The sequence below is a fragment of the Oryzias melastigma genome, linkage group LG18 (genome assembly GCF_002922805.2).
Source record: "Oryzias melastigma strain HK-1 linkage group LG18, ASM292280v2, whole genome shotgun sequence".
Lineage (NCBI taxonomy): Eukaryota > Metazoa > Chordata > Actinopteri > Beloniformes > Adrianichthyidae > Oryzias > Oryzias melastigma.
In genome coordinates, this window is record NC_050529.1 from 17,957,015 (window position 1) to 17,974,399 (window position 17,385).

At 40.2% G+C, this 17,385-nt stretch overlaps 1 protein-coding gene across 2 annotated transcripts in view; it reads right to left on the reverse strand.

Annotated features, from left to right (window-relative positions):
- si:ch211-168d1.3 (ras and Rab interactor 2) overlaps nucleotides 1-17,385 on the reverse strand; it is a 40,180-nt gene that overhangs the window by 14,310 nt on the left and 8,485 nt on the right. The window contains exons 2-8 of one of the 2 annotated variants that reach the window (XM_036216722.1): nucleotides 6,211-6,354; nucleotides 5,849-5,963; nucleotides 3,720-3,792; nucleotides 3,491-3,582; nucleotides 1,685-1,866; nucleotides 1,160-1,441; nucleotides 505-1,036 (exon numbers count right to left, since the gene is read on the reverse strand). In XM_036216722.1, coding sequence (XP_036072615.1) covers nucleotides 505-1,036; nucleotides 1,160-1,441; nucleotides 1,685-1,866; nucleotides 3,491-3,582; nucleotides 3,720-3,792; nucleotides 5,849-5,963; nucleotides 6,211-6,354 — 1,420 coding nt within the window. Of the gene's footprint in view, nucleotides 1-504; nucleotides 1,037-1,159; nucleotides 1,445-1,684; nucleotides 1,867-3,490; nucleotides 3,583-3,719; nucleotides 3,793-5,848; nucleotides 5,964-6,210; nucleotides 6,355-17,385 lie in introns of both variants that reach the window. The other variant, XM_024288648.2, reaches the window with a different exon arrangement.

Here is a 17,385-nt window from a genome sequence, read left to right on the forward strand (position 1 = left end):
ACGTACCATGGTCATGCGTGTGATAAGTGTATCCTGAAGTATTTGAAAGAATAATGTAAGTTACAGGCACTTATGAGGTACAAGTGATGCAGCTGTACTCCAGTCGCCAGTAAAGTCCAAGTACTGGACCTGGATCAGTGCCTGTTGGATGTCCACACAAACTACACTCTGACTGTCTGATTTTCTAATTTCTAACAGTCAGGCTGTGAAAGGAGCACACGCCGTTCACTTGATCAGCAAGGGGGTTTGATACTTGAATGGCGTTCGGTGTGAATACACCTTTACAGACTCACCGAGTTGTCCACTATCTTAAACCTGCGTGCCCCATACAGGTTTGCAAATTTTTCACCAATAGACACCCCGTATCCACCCGTAAGGGCAGTTGTGATTAAGGCATAACATGATTAATCATTTATTCTCATAGAACTTGATGAACTTCACTTTATAGAAAAATGTAAAAGTGACAAAAAATGCAAAAAAAAGTGTAGGATAGTGTTTGTGTACCTTTCTCGTTCTCTGGCACTAAGGTTTCGATGGGAGGCTCCAGCTCTCCACTGTCCAGCAAGCAGCACTTGGCCTGTGACAGAAAGAGGCGCAGACCCTGCAGAAGCTGCACGGACGTGACGGCTGGAGACGAAGAAGTGGAGGACAGCGATTTGAGCATCTCCTTCTGCTCTAGAAGGAAATCCTGAACCATACTTCCAAACACAGAGCGCCTGTCTCTGGACAGCTCCTCCACCAGGCGGGACACCCTCTTGTCTGGGGCGAAGAAGCACACGAATGCCTCGCTCATTCGGTGCATGCCACCACGGCCTCGAGAGCGGACGAGAGGCGGACGTTGGTAGCTATACGCTTGGGTTTGGGCCATGCTTCCTTGATCCGAGTCTGAGTCATTGTCTTCATCCATGCTGCTGAAAGAGCTGCTGCTGTCAAGCTCGGCCAGTGATGGAACGGGGCGATTCTCTAAAGCTTGAACTGATACTTCAATACCTGGCTCCTGCTGAGACTTTGATGGTTCTTGAGCTGTGGTAGATGTCTAAAACAGGAGAAAAATACTTTATTTACAAGATAAAACTCATGTTGTGTTTTGAAAAAAAATTGATCACAAAATGATATCTAGATCAGTGGTCATTTCAAATGCAAATAAAATCTCTGGTACTTGTGGCACATAGACAGACATCATGTCCTCTTCCTCTGCTGACCCAGGTGACACAGCAGGGGTTCTTCTTAAGACCCCAGCACCTGCATGAACTCTCCTCTGCGGGTTAGCATTGGCCTTGTGCAGCCCCTCAGACCCTCCGGGTTGCTCCACAGACGGCGAAGGTGAGTAGGAGCCGACTCCCTCAAGAGATAAATTCATGGAGGTCTCAGAGAGCCGGAGCCTCATGCTGCGCTTGAAGCGATTCCGTTTATTAGAGGCACTGTGGTTTGTGGGTTGTGGCTGCTGCACAGAGAAAACAAAGGGATTGTTTGTTTTCTTATCTGAAAATAGAAGTTGAACATTATAATAGATCTGAAGCCAAATTTTTTCAAAAATTTCATACAGACTAAAGTCACATTAACATGACTAATAGCTCTATCTACATTTTATATAATGCACCAACAACTAGGATTTAAACCAACATCTAATTCCAAAACAGAGTCAGACCCATTTAACCAATTTCCAACTTTAATATGCCCTTACCAAAATAACCTCCAGCTGAAGAAAGAGTGGATTGATGAAGCAGACTTTGCCTTGTGTGCCTCGATTCAGCAGAGAACACTGCTCTGGAATCCCCCCCGTCTGAGCTTGGCTCCCGCTGGTTGATGCAACGAGTCCTGCCGGCCCGTTCTGAATCTCTGAAGCACTTGGCGAACTCCAGAAGTCTGAAATCCAGGAGGAAAAAGGGAGTATGTTTACCAAAAGTTTCAATGTTTCTACAGTGGTATTGACAGCTTTCTTGAATAATTTATTCTACCATCCAGCAATGTAAGTAGTCCAGACTCTTTACATGATATAGTTAAAGAAGGGATTGTCTCAAATAAGGCTCAAGTCAGTTTCAAAGGAGTTTTTTTGGTCAGACCTCAAAAAACAAGTAGTGTTGGGTCTGGTTTGTCTTTGTGGAGGAGATCGTCTAGAACCAACAGGTGCTTTAAGTTAATGAAAGCATATAGGGGCATTCTGCTGTGTCTCCATGTGTTATCCATCCATGTGTTATCCATCCACCCATCTTCTTCCGCTCATTTGGGACCGGGTCGCAGCAGTCTAAGCAAAGGTGCCCAGACTTCCCTCTCCTCTGTCACTTCCTCCAGCTCCTCTGGGGGGACCCTGAGGCATTCCCAGGCCAGCCGAGAGACGCAGTCTCTTCAGCGTGTCCTGGGTCTTCCCCGGAGCCTCCCCCCAGTGGGACATATCCTGAACACCTCCCCAGAGAGGTGTCTAGGAGACATGTGGAGCAGTTTCCCGAGCCACCTTAACTGGGTCTGCTTGATATGGAGGAGAAGCGGCTTCACTCTGAGCTCTCTCCAGGTGACCGAGCTTCTCATCTCTAAGGGAGAGCCTAGCCACCCTGTGGAGGAAGCTCATTTCAGCCACTTGTAGTCAGGTTGTTCTTTGGGTCATGACCCAGAGCTCATGACATAGGTGAGAAATGAAACAATGATCGACCGGTAAATTCTGAAAGTCCATAAGATTCTCTCAGATTTAGTGGTTTCACCTATCTATCTCTTTCCCTTGAAGACTTCCTGTCTGTTCAATCCAATGTATGTAAAATAATGTGAAGCAGTTGCAACGACATTGCAAAATATCTACGACACAATCAGAACTGTGCCCTATAACAACTATGCAACCCTATCCAGTAAGTGTGGGGGGAGTCTTTCAAATTCACACACCAGTTTCAGCTCCTGCTAAAAAAAAAACAAAACAAAACAGAAATTCCATGTCTAGAAAAAGACAGTTAATTGGGAATCAGAACTTCAAGCCTACTGACTACCACTGTTAAACCCTGTGCTTTCCTAGGTACAGCATATTGACTTTGGGAGTGGGGTCATCTTGACCCCACAAGACAGCGTGCTGAACTCTTTTTTTTCAATGATTTTTGATTTTCACTGGTATTTGTGGCAGACATGAAATCATGTCCACCTTTGTCCACATTTGTCATGGGATGGATAACACATCAATGTCACGGTGGGGTCATCTGGACCCCATAAGATAGCACAAGGGCTAAGCCATTCTTCTCTCCCAAAAGTCTTCTCTGCTCCTGGTGGGCCAACAGCTGGGTAGTCATCTGGTCTCCGACAAGCCCCAACCCCAGGCTTAGGTCTGGTGTAGTGCTCTAACCTGTTTTTTTCCCTCCGTCCATACATTTTCAGAATCTGCTGTATACCTTTTGGGGTCATGGGGCCGCTGGAGCCAACCCAGCTAGTGTTGGGTGCAGGCCGGTATACCTCAGACTTCTCATCTCAGGACTACAATTTAAGGCCTAATAATGATGGACACATGATGACCAACCTTGTCCCATGTGTGAGATGGCTTCCAGCTGCCTGTGTGTTGTGGCTTTAGCAATAGCCTCTGGTAGCTGCAGAGGAAAGGGTAACGTGTCCCTGCAGGTTTAGAGGAAACAGAAGACGTGAACATGTGTAGCCAACAGGTAATGAAGCCATACACATGACTTTAGCACTTTACTATATGAGAAAAAAAGACATCTAAGGACTAGAGTACCTTCATGCCTTCATATTACCTGCTGATGCAGTAGAAGGCCACCAGGCGACACAAATCAGGGAAGCTGAGAGCCGAGCTTTCCAAAGCAAATGCTTGGGACAGAAAAGACAGTGATTGACGGCAGTGAAAGCAGTGGGCCTCCTCATTTAGCAGCAACTGCCAAAAGTAATACAGAGGACTCATCCTCTCTGTTACATACTTTTTCTTTCACAGTCTATGAACAACAATACATTACACTGAAATATTGAATAGGAAAGTCTTTTGATTGATTTATCAGCAGCTCTTTCATGTGGGCTCCTTCATACGGTTTTACTCTATTAAAGGCGGAGAGCAAGGTTTGACTGATGGGACTTGTCAATAATAAATGCCAGGCTTGTTGGTTTCTACTCGCCTTTCCTCTGGGGATTAAGAACACCTACACCTTCTGCCGAAACTCTACTACAGTAGCTGAAAACCGCCCAAACGCGAGAGGCATGGAAGCAGAGAGTTGTAAAATCTGTTAATTTGTTTTCTACAGGGAGATCAGTGGGAGTTTGGAGCAACATCACAGAGGCTGTCCTCGGTTTCTGAGAACCATCTCAGTTCAGGTACTGGTAGGTCTTTGAACAACTCCACAACTGTATTTGTGCTACAGTCGCACTTAAATCTAAAACTAATTTCAGTTTTATTCAAACAACAGTTGGCAGCATTTGTTCTGATATATGACAAATATATGACAACACTTTTTCTTTAATGTTGTGTGTAGTCTGATGCCTTTTGACTTGTTTTTAGTGTTTTCCCTTTGTATGTTTTCTGTCATGACTCGGTCTCCCGTTTCCCCCTCTGGCCGTCATTGGGGTCCCTCACCCGAGTACTAGCACTTCCTGGGTCTCTACACTACACTTCCCATCAGCCCTGCCATCATTCTTAGAAGCCCCTCAGCTGTTTTTAATCTGCAGTCACTCCCAGCAGTATTTTGTCAGAGCGAAGTCTTGTTTGTGCCTGTATCACTGAGCGGGCTCATCCCAACCTAAACTTCAGTTTCATCTGACCTTGCTTCGTCTTTGATTCTGATTGTTTGCCTCCTGCCCTGACCCACGCCTGGACCCTGACCATTCTGGTTGTTCTCTGATGCCCTCATGCTTCTGATTGACCTCTGCCTGCCTGACCCTGATTTAGCTTTGTACGCTTTTAGCTGTGCTTCACTCCCATTCTCCTGTCTGTGCCAATAAAAACTGCTGCACTCGGATCCTGCCGTCTCCCGTCTGTGACAATTTTCAATGATCTGTTTTTGATTTTTAAGCTGGTTGTCTATCTTTGCTCTGGGACATCTAACATCTTATATCAGGCATGACCAAACTCTGGCTGAAAGCCAAATGCAGTCTGTGTTCAAATTTCCACCGGACTCCAGTATTTTCTAAAAGCTGTGTGTATGCAGAGTGCAACCGGACAAACAAGGACTCTGTGTTACTATTGCAGACTCCCATGTGCATCTGGTAGTTTCATTATTCCATAAATGCAGAGTATAGTGTTGAGAAGAACATTCATAAAAAAAGAGCTAAAAAAAAGGTCAAAAGAGAAGATAGATATATAGAGAAATAAACTGATATGATGATAGCTGATATTGTATCTGCACACCATAGTGGGGCTAGCTAAATCGGGTCGTGATTTAATGCTAGATGTATTAAATGAAAAGATTCCAAACTTTTTTTTTTTTTTAGCATTTTGAACTTACTCTGACGTGGTGTTTGTGACTTTTAACTATATGCTCTTTGTTGTGATATGGGACCAAATCAACAGTCTTTTTTTATACTTTTTTAAAAATAGGACTTCTATCATTAATTAAGCTCCTATTGAAATAAATGTGACAATTAATTTACATTTTTTAGGTTTTTGAGCAAAAAAATACATAAAAAGTGACATTTTATGAAGCTAGTGTTTTCCTCTACCTTAAAAGTTGAATCTCTTTGTCTATGTGAATGTTACATAATCCCAAAAGTTGGCAATATTCTAAAACACCTCGGTTGGTAAGTTATTTGACCATCCAGCTGCAATCCAACACCTCTCCTACACGCTGATCTCACTCCAGCAGAAAAAGCGCACCGCTCTGTGATGGTTTAACTGCAGGTGGATATCACCTGCTACTGTCCGCGCTGCTTTTATACTCACTGGAGTCCTCCTCGCTGATGAAGCACTCCTGAACGGAGGAGGCACTTCTCTCGGCTGTCACTCTCAAACACAGCACTTTCCTCTGGCTGGAGCTGCATTTGCGCACTAGAAAAGTCTATGAGCGTGAACAGCAATCACAAGAAAATCAGAATGAAAAAGTTATCAGTGCTTTTCACATTTTTATTGCATCTTGTCAGTAGAGGAAACAGAAAGCAACCTGTCAAACAAAAGCTCATGGAAAATGTTCAGTATTTTTGATCTTGATATTAAATATGTAAACAATAAACAACATCTGGTCTTAAATGAGAACAGTAACCACATTTGGTGTATAAAAATGGCTCGGATGCTGGCGATAACCTCACCCCAACAGGTTCTCTGAGGAGTATGTAGAGGGCGGAGTCTCGGTTCAGGGACAGCTGCAGCCACACGGGATGAGTGAGCAGCAGACGGTCCAGGATGCTGAAGGCCCGCTGAGAGCCACGCTGAGAACATCTCCCGTCCTGCATCTGTAAGACACAGAGAGGACAACCAAGAACTCACAAGCTGCTGTCAATAGCTTTAGCGATAGAATGTTGCTGGAGCTCAATCTGACATTCATCTTTTGTTTTCTGAAATGACTGTCTGGTCCAGGGGTCTACCACTCGCTCTGGAGCCACTTGCAGCCCTTTTTCCCTCTATTGTGGCTCTTTGGCTTTGTAGAAAAATGCTACCAATTTAAATAAATTAAGTGAATCTTTTTCATTTGGCAAAATCCTCGAGTCTTTGCTACTGAACCCATGTCCCAGAGTCTCTTTGTTAAGGAACTTGTTTCCCTGAGTCTTTGTTCCTGAACCTGCCAAGTCAATGTTTCTGAATCTAGAGTTGTTGCTCTGGAACCCACCAAGTCTTTGTTCCTGCACCCATGTCCCCGAGTCTGTGTACCCGAACACGTGTCTCTGAGTCTTTGTTCCAGAACCTGTGTCCTCAAATCTTTGTATCCCAACACGCATCCTTGAGTTTTTGTTTCCAAATCCACTTCCCCAAGTCTTTGTACCCAGACTTTTCAAGTGTTTGTTACAAAACCCACCAAATCTTTGTTCCTGAACCCGCCAAGTCTTTGCCTCTGAATCCTCCAAATCTTTGTTACCGAACTCGTGTCTCTGAGTCTTTGTTCCCAAACCCATGTCATCAAATCTTTGTTCCAAAACCATGTCCTCAAGTCTCTGTTCCCAAATCTTTGTTCCTGAACAACACATACTCAAGTAATTTTTCCTAAACTCGTGTCCCCGATTCTTTGTTCCTGAACCTGTGTCTCTGAGTCTTTGTTCCCAAACCCTAATTGGCGAATCTCTGTTCCCAAACACCCTACTCCCCAAATCTTTGTTCCTGAACACTTCGTCCTTGAGTCTTTTTTCCCACACCAGTGTAACAGAGTCTTTGCTCCTAAACCTGTGTCTCTGAGTCTTTGTTTCCAAACCCGCCTCCTCAAGTCTTTGCCATAGAGCTCTGCGTCCTACAGTCTGTGTTCCTGAACCCGCCTCCCGAAGTCTTTGTTCCTTAACCCATGTCCTCGAATTGTTCTTCCTAAACCCATGTCCTTAAGTCTTTGTTCCTGCACTCGTGTCCCAGAGTCTTTGCTACCGAAACCATGTCCCCGATTCACTGCTCCTGAACCTGTGTTCTCATATCCATGTCCTTTAGTCTTTGTTGCCAAACTCAGTGTCGCTGAGACTTTGTTCCTGAACCTGTATCAGAGTTTACATCCAAAATTATTTCTCTTGACCTCTCCTCGTTTTGATGTTCCCTCCAGATTATTAAAAAAACATACTCTGCACTTCTGGTTTTGTCGTTTTTGGGTTGCCAATAACCCCAACCCATTACACAGAATAAGGGTGACGGTGCATTATGACAACAAATGCCATGTTTAATTTGGTTCTCTTGCATTTTTAGCTTACATGGTCTCCCGCTAGCTTACAGCGCCTCACAACGACCAACCTAACATTAGCAGTGCAACAAAAACAGTGAGCGATATCAGAGCCGTCCAGCCGAACGGTTTTGACCGAGATACGAGCTTACATGAGGAAAACAAAGACGTACATGGATCTATTTGTCTGCAAGTGGATACGGTGCAGGGAGATTGTGGCCTGTATGGCACAAATACAATCTTTTTACCAACAGTTTTTTTTGGATGCTCTTGATTCACAGTGATTTCAGTAACAAAATACTCAAATGTAGTTTTAAGATTCATTTTCCTTGTGTCCTCCACAAAAGCAAAACAAGTTACTCTCTCTTTAACTGCTGTGGTATATTGGTTGGAATATCTTTTTAATTTGAAAATTGAACACATTTATTGTTAGTTTACATCTTATTACAAAACGAAGTAAAGCTTGGAAGTGAGTAGTCCCTTCAAAAACCCAAAGTGTATTCCGTAAAGCACAGATTTTTTCTACTCATTTGTGCCCTTTAAAGCAGCTTTACACCCTTCTGTTCAATCTGCTGTTTGCTAAAATGTTGTTCCAGGTTTGAAAGTATCTGTCTTTGCAATAACAGAAGAAAAACACCATCTGAAAAAAATAAAGGCTTTTATTTACTGTAGGAGAGAACATAAATGAAGTCGAACTGTGTGTCTTTTTGCACTTTAAAATTAGTGTTCAGTCACAGCTTTACTTTCTCTGAGACTGGCTTGTTGCTAGATGTCAGTGTGTGGGTTGCCGGTGAACGCTCGCAAGCAAAGCAGCAGATGGTTGCCATAGCAACCTGGGTCTACACATCCTACCAGGCATTCCCACTCAGCGAAACACCCTTCCTCTGACAAGTTGGAGATGCACGCGCCCGTGAACAAACACTCAGGTCTGTGTACAGTATGAACGCAGCACACACCTGTGCAAACTCTGAGGGTGACAGGTTTTTCAAGAGTGCAGAGGTGTCCTTTAAAGAAAGGTTTTCTCTTTTGATAACTTCTTTTTCTTTTTTATGTGATAAAAAGAAAGTGCCATTATTAATCTGTGTTATTTTGCTATTTTATGTGTCCCTTTCTAAGGCAACAAAAAAAAAAAGAAAAGCTTGGATTCTATAAAATGGTTTAAAAGCTTCAGAGGAGCTATTACAAGTATTGCTTCTATTTAATAACACATTTCCATTTTTTCCTGTTTTGCATCACCACTTGTCACTTATTACATAAACCTTCTCCCCACCTCTAGGGAAAACTGGTTATCTATGCTTCAGTCTGTAGCCGCTCACAACAAACTGCACAGCAGCAAATACCAATCAATGGTGATAATCTGCCTTTTGTTTTCGAACACCAACTACCACAAAAACATTTTTGGGCAGGCCACAAGCTCCCTGCTATACTCCATTCCAGTGCATCCACTTGCAGACAAATAGATCTATGAGCGTCTTTGTTTTCCTTGTCTGGGCTGGTATCTGGATCAAAACCGTTAAAAGAAACAATCAAGAAAAATAGTAAAGGTGTGATCATTAAAGTAAGATGAAAAGAAAGTAAAAAGAACTTAAATTAAAACAAGCATAGATACACAATGCAGATGTAAACTTTTGAATACACAGGTCAACTGAAGTTCGACTGAAATTCACCCATTCCCCAAGAAAAATACCAATACCAGGTTATTGGGTTTGCACGATCGTGTCCGTGGCGGACACCAATTTTTGACGGCTTATAACTTTTGATAGGAAGGTCATAGAAACCTGAAACCAAGACGTATCCACTTATGGACAGGGGTTGGGGGTCGCCTGGTGAAATCCACAAGTCTCTATGACTTCCGGTTCCAGAGATACACCCACTTTTTGGGTACTTTTTTCTGTATCTCCGGAATGGGAGGTTGTAGAGATATGCGGACACTTCCAGTGTGTTCAGCGTGGCTAAATTATGTGACGGAAGCTGATTTCAAGTCTGGAATCTTCCATTAAAAAGTTATAAGCAAAAAAATGTTTTGTCAAAATAAGTGGCGAAAACTTTACTAAGTGTATAACCAGAAAATCATCCTATTCAGGATCACTTTTCAGACCATTTGGAGTCGATTGGCAAAAGTTTGTAGTGGGAGATTTTTAAAGTACTTGACACCATGTTACGGTGACCCAACTTCACGAGACCCAACTTCCCATTTCCAACATTACTGGTTTTGGCCACAAAAGCACAACCTTGAGCCCTGTCTAGACCCAGGTTCCCTCTTTACAGACTTTATGGTCCTGCCTCTCCCTGACTTCAACTTTTGGAAAGTTTTAGAGTATTACCAGGCCTCCATTTCAATGTATTTGGGCGTGTTCTAGGGTTAGGGTTATGGTTAGGAATCTTCCAGTATAGAAATGCAAATTCAGCTTCCAGCTACAGTTGCGACATTTCCGCTTCCAGCTAATGATGAGCATAATGATGTGTTTGGGCACCATCTTGTCTGCAACCAGGTCCCCCTCATTTTAAGGGGCAATAAGTAAGTGGGAGAGTGTATAAGTGGATGGATAATGGGAAGTGGAGGTAGGCTCACGCTGTCAGTGGTGCTGTCCACAACTCGGAGGTGAATTTTTAATATTTAACTGCCGTTCTGCAGAAACTACACATATGTTCTAGAAAACAACACTTTAAAAAGGTCTTTTTGGTCTAGTGACCAAAAAGGAAGGACCCTGAAATATGTCTTTTTGTGTCAGTTTGACGCTTATTAAATCTGTTATTATCTATAAGTTACATCAAGAAGACCTGCTTATTTTGATTTATATCAATGCAGAAATGAGGATCTTTTTGTCCATTTCTATCCATGCCTGCTAATTTCTTTCAAATGGGTAGCTGGGATCTGCCATTCATTCTAAGGTAATGAAGCTGCACATTCAGAAAATGCAAAATCACCAATGTGCTACTTTTTGTGTTGTTTAGAAGAAGTGAGAATGATGAAATTGTCAGGGGCACAAGGAGAGCAACACGCATATCAACTGAAACCCACACTATGACTGATGCAGCAGTTAAAAAAAAAAACTACAAATCATACCACGGTTTTATGTATGGAGCAGTATCTTAAACACTTGTCATCTCCCTTCCCCCACAATGACAGAAAATATTTAGCATAAAAAAGAGGAGGCTGCTAGCTTCTAATACCTTCGGCAACTTGGAAATTAGTTGTTTTTTTAAATAATATTTTAGCCATATCTAATTTCAGTAAGATCTCACAACAGATGACTATTTTTAAACTTCGGCTTGAATTTTACTGGTTTAAAGAACATTTTTTTGAGTCTTTATCCCGATCTGGATATATCAACTCCTAGCATGATCATAAATGAATTAGAAACAGCTGACATTCCTGTTCATGTTCAGATCTACAGTCTTGTGTCTGGTGTCCTTTGACAGCTCTTTGGTCATGTCCATGGTGGAGAGGCTATAGTCTGACTGTTCAAGGGTGTTGATAAGTGTCTTTATACAAATAACCAGTCAAACAGGTGACTTTAACCCTTTACCACCTGAAATGTCGCGATGACATCTAAATAAAACACTTTTTGACATACGATAACATTTCAACCATTTACAGGATTCTGAAGTGGAGAAAAAGCAGTGCACGCGTTCCCTAGACGGTGGAAGTGCTACGAGAAGTTAAAGAACATCAACACTGGAGCCAAAGCTCTGATGTTAAAGGGTTAATACAAGTGGAGAATATTCTTACAAGAGAAATAAAAGGTCTGTGAGGGACTGAATTTTTGCTTGTTTGTACTTGTGTTCTGCTCCGTCATACAAAGGAGTTCTTTAAAATCATACCAAGTGATTTCTTAGATCATTTCTTTACATTTAGTCTAACAGTTGAAGTTTATCTATGAAGAACATTACAGACCAAACTAGTCTTGTTCTGTAGGATACCTACGGTCACCCTGGAGTGTAAATCACATTGACAGATCACTGGACGCACAAACATATTAAAGATCACGACAATTAAAAAAGCAAAAAAATAATTCCAGAAAATTACATTTTAGAAATCTAAGCAAAATTTTATACGAAGAAGTATTAGATCACCAAAAATAAAATAAAAAAACTCAGATATTTAAACTGATTAATTAAAGAGGTTTTTTTTTTCTCACGTTTACAAGTTGTTTTCCCTTAAATTTACGCCATTAAATCTAGCAAAATTACAAGATTTAGAGTAAATTTTCAACTTTTTTCTCATAAATGTACAAGATTTAAAGTCATAAATATTACACGTTTTTTTTAGCTAACAACGTTAAATCTCGTAAATATAAGATTTTTTTTCCCGTACATTTATGACTTTAAGTCTCTTCAAAATTTACGAGATTTCAAGCTGCTAATTGACAAAACTTTTTCTTGTAAATTACCAACTTTTTTCTCGTAAACTTACAAAATTGAAATTCATAAATCTACAACTTTTAAATAAACCTATGAGAAAAAATATATTACATTTTGCCTTTGACTTCTCATAATTTAACAGTTACAACTTTATTTTCATAAATTTACAAGATTTAAAGTCGTACTTTAAAATAACAATCTTTTTACAAACTGGCCCTAATACTCTGCCGTAATTCCAGAAACAAAAACACAAAAGAAAAAAATGAAAGGAAATAAAATGAAAGGTCTCAGAAAATAAAGTAATTTCTAGAAAATCAAAATGAAATGTTTAAAAAAAGAAACTAAACTTAAAAAACGGAAAAGGTAGATACTATTGGATTGATTTTTGACATTTTTTAAATTATTATTCCTGTCAATGTCTGCACTCTATAACAAGTTTTATGATTAGTACAGATAATTTCTAGTATCGTAATTTCTACTATCATAACTTTGGTTTGAAATGATAAACAGCGATGTCCCATACTACCAACCTTTTCCCTTTCATTATAGTGTTCTTTTTTACATTTTCTTTTGATTTCTGAAAATTACTTTTAATTTCCAAAGCAAATCATTTGTATTTTGTTTCATTAGGTTCTAGAATTTTCTAAAAGATACATTTAATTTTATTATTTGTTTTTCTTTTTTAGTGGTTAATTTAAATGTTTTTGTGTCAAGTGATTTGCTGATGTGATTTGGACTTCAGGGCCTCCGTAGAAACCTTCCAGAATGGGTTTTTGTCCTATAGTAAGTCAGCTGAAGCAAATCAGAAGTTAAGAAACAGCAAGTTAAAATGACATCAGGATTGGCCAAACTGCTAAAAAATATGTTTCATATAAGCATATAAGTTTGGGTTTACTCTAAACATTATTGTTTCATGTTGTTTGGAAACATTAAATCTTCAACACCTGAAAAAAATATTTTTTTCAGGAATCAGGACCCTCAACTAAGAGACAAAGTGTGGAAAGTCATCAAAGCGCCACTGACTTTGTCAAATCATAAACCTGCTCCTTGTTGCTCACAAAAGCAGCTACAACTGAACGTGTGCATGTTTGTGTGATTGTGGGTGGGCAGGGAAAATAATCTCATTGTATACTTGGAGCTGAAGATCTGCAGTCTGGTGACCCAACAGCACACACAGGCTGCAGGACTCACACAAAGAGAGAAAACAAACCGTGGAGCCAGACCCAAGTGTTTCACTGGCCATTTCCAGGTTCGCCTTACATAAAATACAGCGCTGCCCACACACACCGAAGGACTTATGTAATTCCCTCAGAGAGACACGCAGTAATGGAGAAACACAGGAGAAAGATTTAAGATAAAATGATTAAAAAAAGACGAGGAAAAGCTAGCAATGTAAATTAACTGAGGACAGAACTCCAGCAGGTCTGCAGTTCTTGATTCTGAGTTTAGGATGCTAAAGAAATAATGCTAAAAGAATAATAATAACATATCTCTATTTGTGTTTTACCCTGAAGAATATCAGCTGATTGGTGCAATTGGCACTAAAAAAGGAACCAAAGACATAGTTTTGAAATAAAAGTTTGTACAGCCCCTCTCCCCACCACTCCCAGATGAGCAGCCCACCACTACCCAAGAGTTCTGAGTATCCCCCCATCCCAACTGCTAACACGAACCAGAACCCCCCCAAGGCATTTTGTTCTTGATTTATGACAAACTCCTAAATAATAATTTTTTGGAGAACAGCGTTGGATGTAACCAGTCATTGATGATGAACAGCTGCCGATCAAAGCCCGGCCTCATGCTGTCGGACGTCATCCTGAACAGATTTTACAGGACAGTTTGTCCGTTTGTCTGCCTCCAGAGCTATGTTCTGTCAGGTCCTCCTGAAAGCCTTTACCTACCATGAAAGCTGCACATTGTAAGAAACTCTTAGAATGTGGGGAACGCGGGAACTATCTTGGTAAATAAAAACATTCCTTAACATGATGAATGAATCTGAACCTTTTTATGCCATTGGAGGCCAAATTTCTACTCCATATTGAAAAAGATGCAACAAAAGCAGAAACAAAGTGGATTTTCAAAAAAAATTATTTTATTTGGAACCATTTTAAATAGTTCTGCATGAAAAATCACAAATATGTATGAATTTAACCAAATTTAAAAACAAGTAATTTCTTGATTATCTGAACAACTTCCCAGCTAGCAAGACCCGGCAGGGTTATATGGTTTAAAAGTGCGCAGAAAATCCCCACCCCCATCCACTAGCCAGCCGCCTAGTGGACAATGGAGCTTACTGTCTTGATAAAGAAGAGCTTGCTAGCTCGATACACTGAAGCTTACTAGCTTGATACACCGGAGCTCGCTGGAAACAGTGCTCACTACAGCGGACCTCGCTAACTTGCTACAGTGGAGCCGCTGCAGTAGACCTCGCTAGCTCACTACAGCAGAGCTTGCTAGCTCGCCACAGTGGAGCTTGCTAGCACGCTACGCCCTCTACCAGGAAGCTGGCAAGTGTAGCCAGCCAACCCACTGAGCCCACCTAAGCTAATGTGGGCGAGCACAGGTGGGGCCACCGCAGAATCTGTGGACAAACCAAATAAGGCCCAGATTTTCTGCACACTTTTAAACCATATGGGGCCCACTTGGCCTTGCTGGCTGGGTTCATTCTTCTAATCTTGCATTAATAAGAACATAGGAAAATATGATTGAAAGGGTTTGCCGGAATTATCCTACATATAATTTTGTTATCTTTTAAGTAATTATGTTGAAAATCTTTAGAAATCAGCCTATTGTACAGCACTTAGGGTGGAAAGCACAACGCGTGATTACTCCATCTGTAACTCTATAATTAGGTGGTTAGATGGTCTATATTTGTTTCAGCCTGTTTTTCAATCTGCTTTAGAATGTGCATTTCATCAGATGCATCATCTCACACATTGATTTATCCGTAATTGCTTTAATATTTTAATTTTATATATGAATGTATAATGTACTTTGGCTAAATTTAGAGCCAAATGGGAACTTCCTTCAGAGAAGTTCAACAATGTCACAGCTTCCTGACAGTTTTTCTCCGTGGTTGTTTTGGACATATACTGCTCCAACAGGCACCACGTGGCCGAATCCTTCCTAAAACTTTAATAAGCGAGCAGGGAAACAGTCAACTCCATCAAGACATTGACAAGTAACTGGAAAGGAGTTTCTTTCTCCCACAATTCTTAGGGAATGATCCGCCATCACACTGGAAGTGCATGGACCAATTAGGTTGTTACGAGTTACGAATGTAATTAAACAGTAACTGAAATTATTTTATTCAGTTTACAAAACAAAAGCAATAATTTGCAGAAAAACTAAAATAACAATGTGTGTTTCTTTATTTAACAGAATGGATACGTGCAGATATACATATATGTCACTGCTTGTTCGGTCACCAAAGTAATCTCTGTGACTGCTACTCAAACTGGTTGCTGAGTTTATGTCTATTTTTCAGAGTTGAAATGATTTCATAATTTATCAATCTATTATAAAAATATCACTGTCACGTTTTACAAGCACACAGAAGAAAGGTGGGTATTTTTGTGTATTTCCCGTTTAATCTCAAGCACTAAACATCTCTTAGTCCACCCACTTAGTTTCTATTTTCTTTCATTTTTTTTTACTGCTTCAAACAGTCTGCAAGCCCCTGATATCCCATAATCCTTTGGTTCTGATGGTGAATTAAGGAGTATGAACTGCAATGTATAATCTACAGAAATAGATTAATAGATAGGAAGAAGTGTGCTTACTGCAATGAGCACTTTAACCTTTAATGTCAACAGTCAATAACATTTGTAATTAGGAAACCCTTATACTTCATGTGATCTATATTTTAAAAACCTAATAAAATAATACAATGTTTTCCCCTTTTTCACGGGGGTTAGGGACCAGAGAGATCCGCAAATACAGAGAACCCCACTTCTGCGGCCGAAGAAGGTTCGTTACAAACCCATACCCATCCAAAACACTTATGATCATACTTTGTAAAACATTTATTAAAGAACATTGGAGTATTGCTCAACATAATACATGAAATCGCGAATACGCGGAGGAACACTGTACTCAAAAAACATTATAGTAATAAATGAAATCAACATTTCTGAAAAGATTCTCAGTCATTTAGATTACGCTATTGTGTGATTTGGTTCTTCAGGACAAAACAGGATTGAGTTTGTTTCAGTTGTGGCAATGTCAGTGCGTTGGAATGATACATCTGGGATTAGAAATGTATCAATGCCAATTATCAGAAGTCAAGAAAGTAGATAACCAACATTTGGAGCCAATATTCATTCGCAGTAGAAGTATAAGACATTGGCATAAGAATATAGTCTCAGTTAACCTTTGACTACCCAACAAAGACATAGGCATAAGCAGCATGAGGTTGTTATGCAAAAAATCTATTTTGATCTGATATTCTCCAACCAAAGATGGCTTCTCTTGGACTCCAAATTGCAAAGATCTTGCAAAAGATTTGTGCACTCTGGACTGATGAGGAAGGTGCGCAAATAAACTTTCTTGCATGTTTTGCAAGTCACTTGATAGTCGCTTGAGCAGGGTAGGGAGTATATGGAGAGAAAATAGACTCACCCCGGTTTGTGGGGGCATAACTTTGGGTTTGTACGTAATTCTTGATTTTTAACTCATACAATACATTTTGTACAAAAATTCAGAAAATCACAAAAATACCAAATAAATCTACACATACACAAATTTAAATTACAACAACTTGAAACTAACTAAAAACTCAAATCTGAAAGAAATTACGGACAAATCACTTGTTACACACAAAATCACATTTACACATAAATCTGATGTGAGACTTTTTTCACGTCTAAATGAAGGAAAAGATTCCTGCCTAAGTGACATGTTTACATGCTGCTGGAATGCTGGGTCATCAGAGTTTTCTTTGTGAATATTATCAGATTTCCCATCTTTCTTAAAACTATATGCCTTAAACAGGCAGTCAAAGAGTCCGATCCCACAAACTAAAAATTAAATTGGGGTGAGTCTATTTTCTCTTCATGAAGGAGAGGCTGTTTTATTTCTCAGTATGGGGAGGGCAAACATTATTTTTTTAATGTGCAGTTAACTTATTAAAAGAACATTTGTGCTAAGTAACGCGTCAAAAGTGATACCTCTGTTTGCCAGTTGCCTGACATGCAGGTGACTGAATGCATGGTTTGCACAACCATTCATGAATTTTAAATAAAATGTACATGATTTAAAAAAAAAAAAA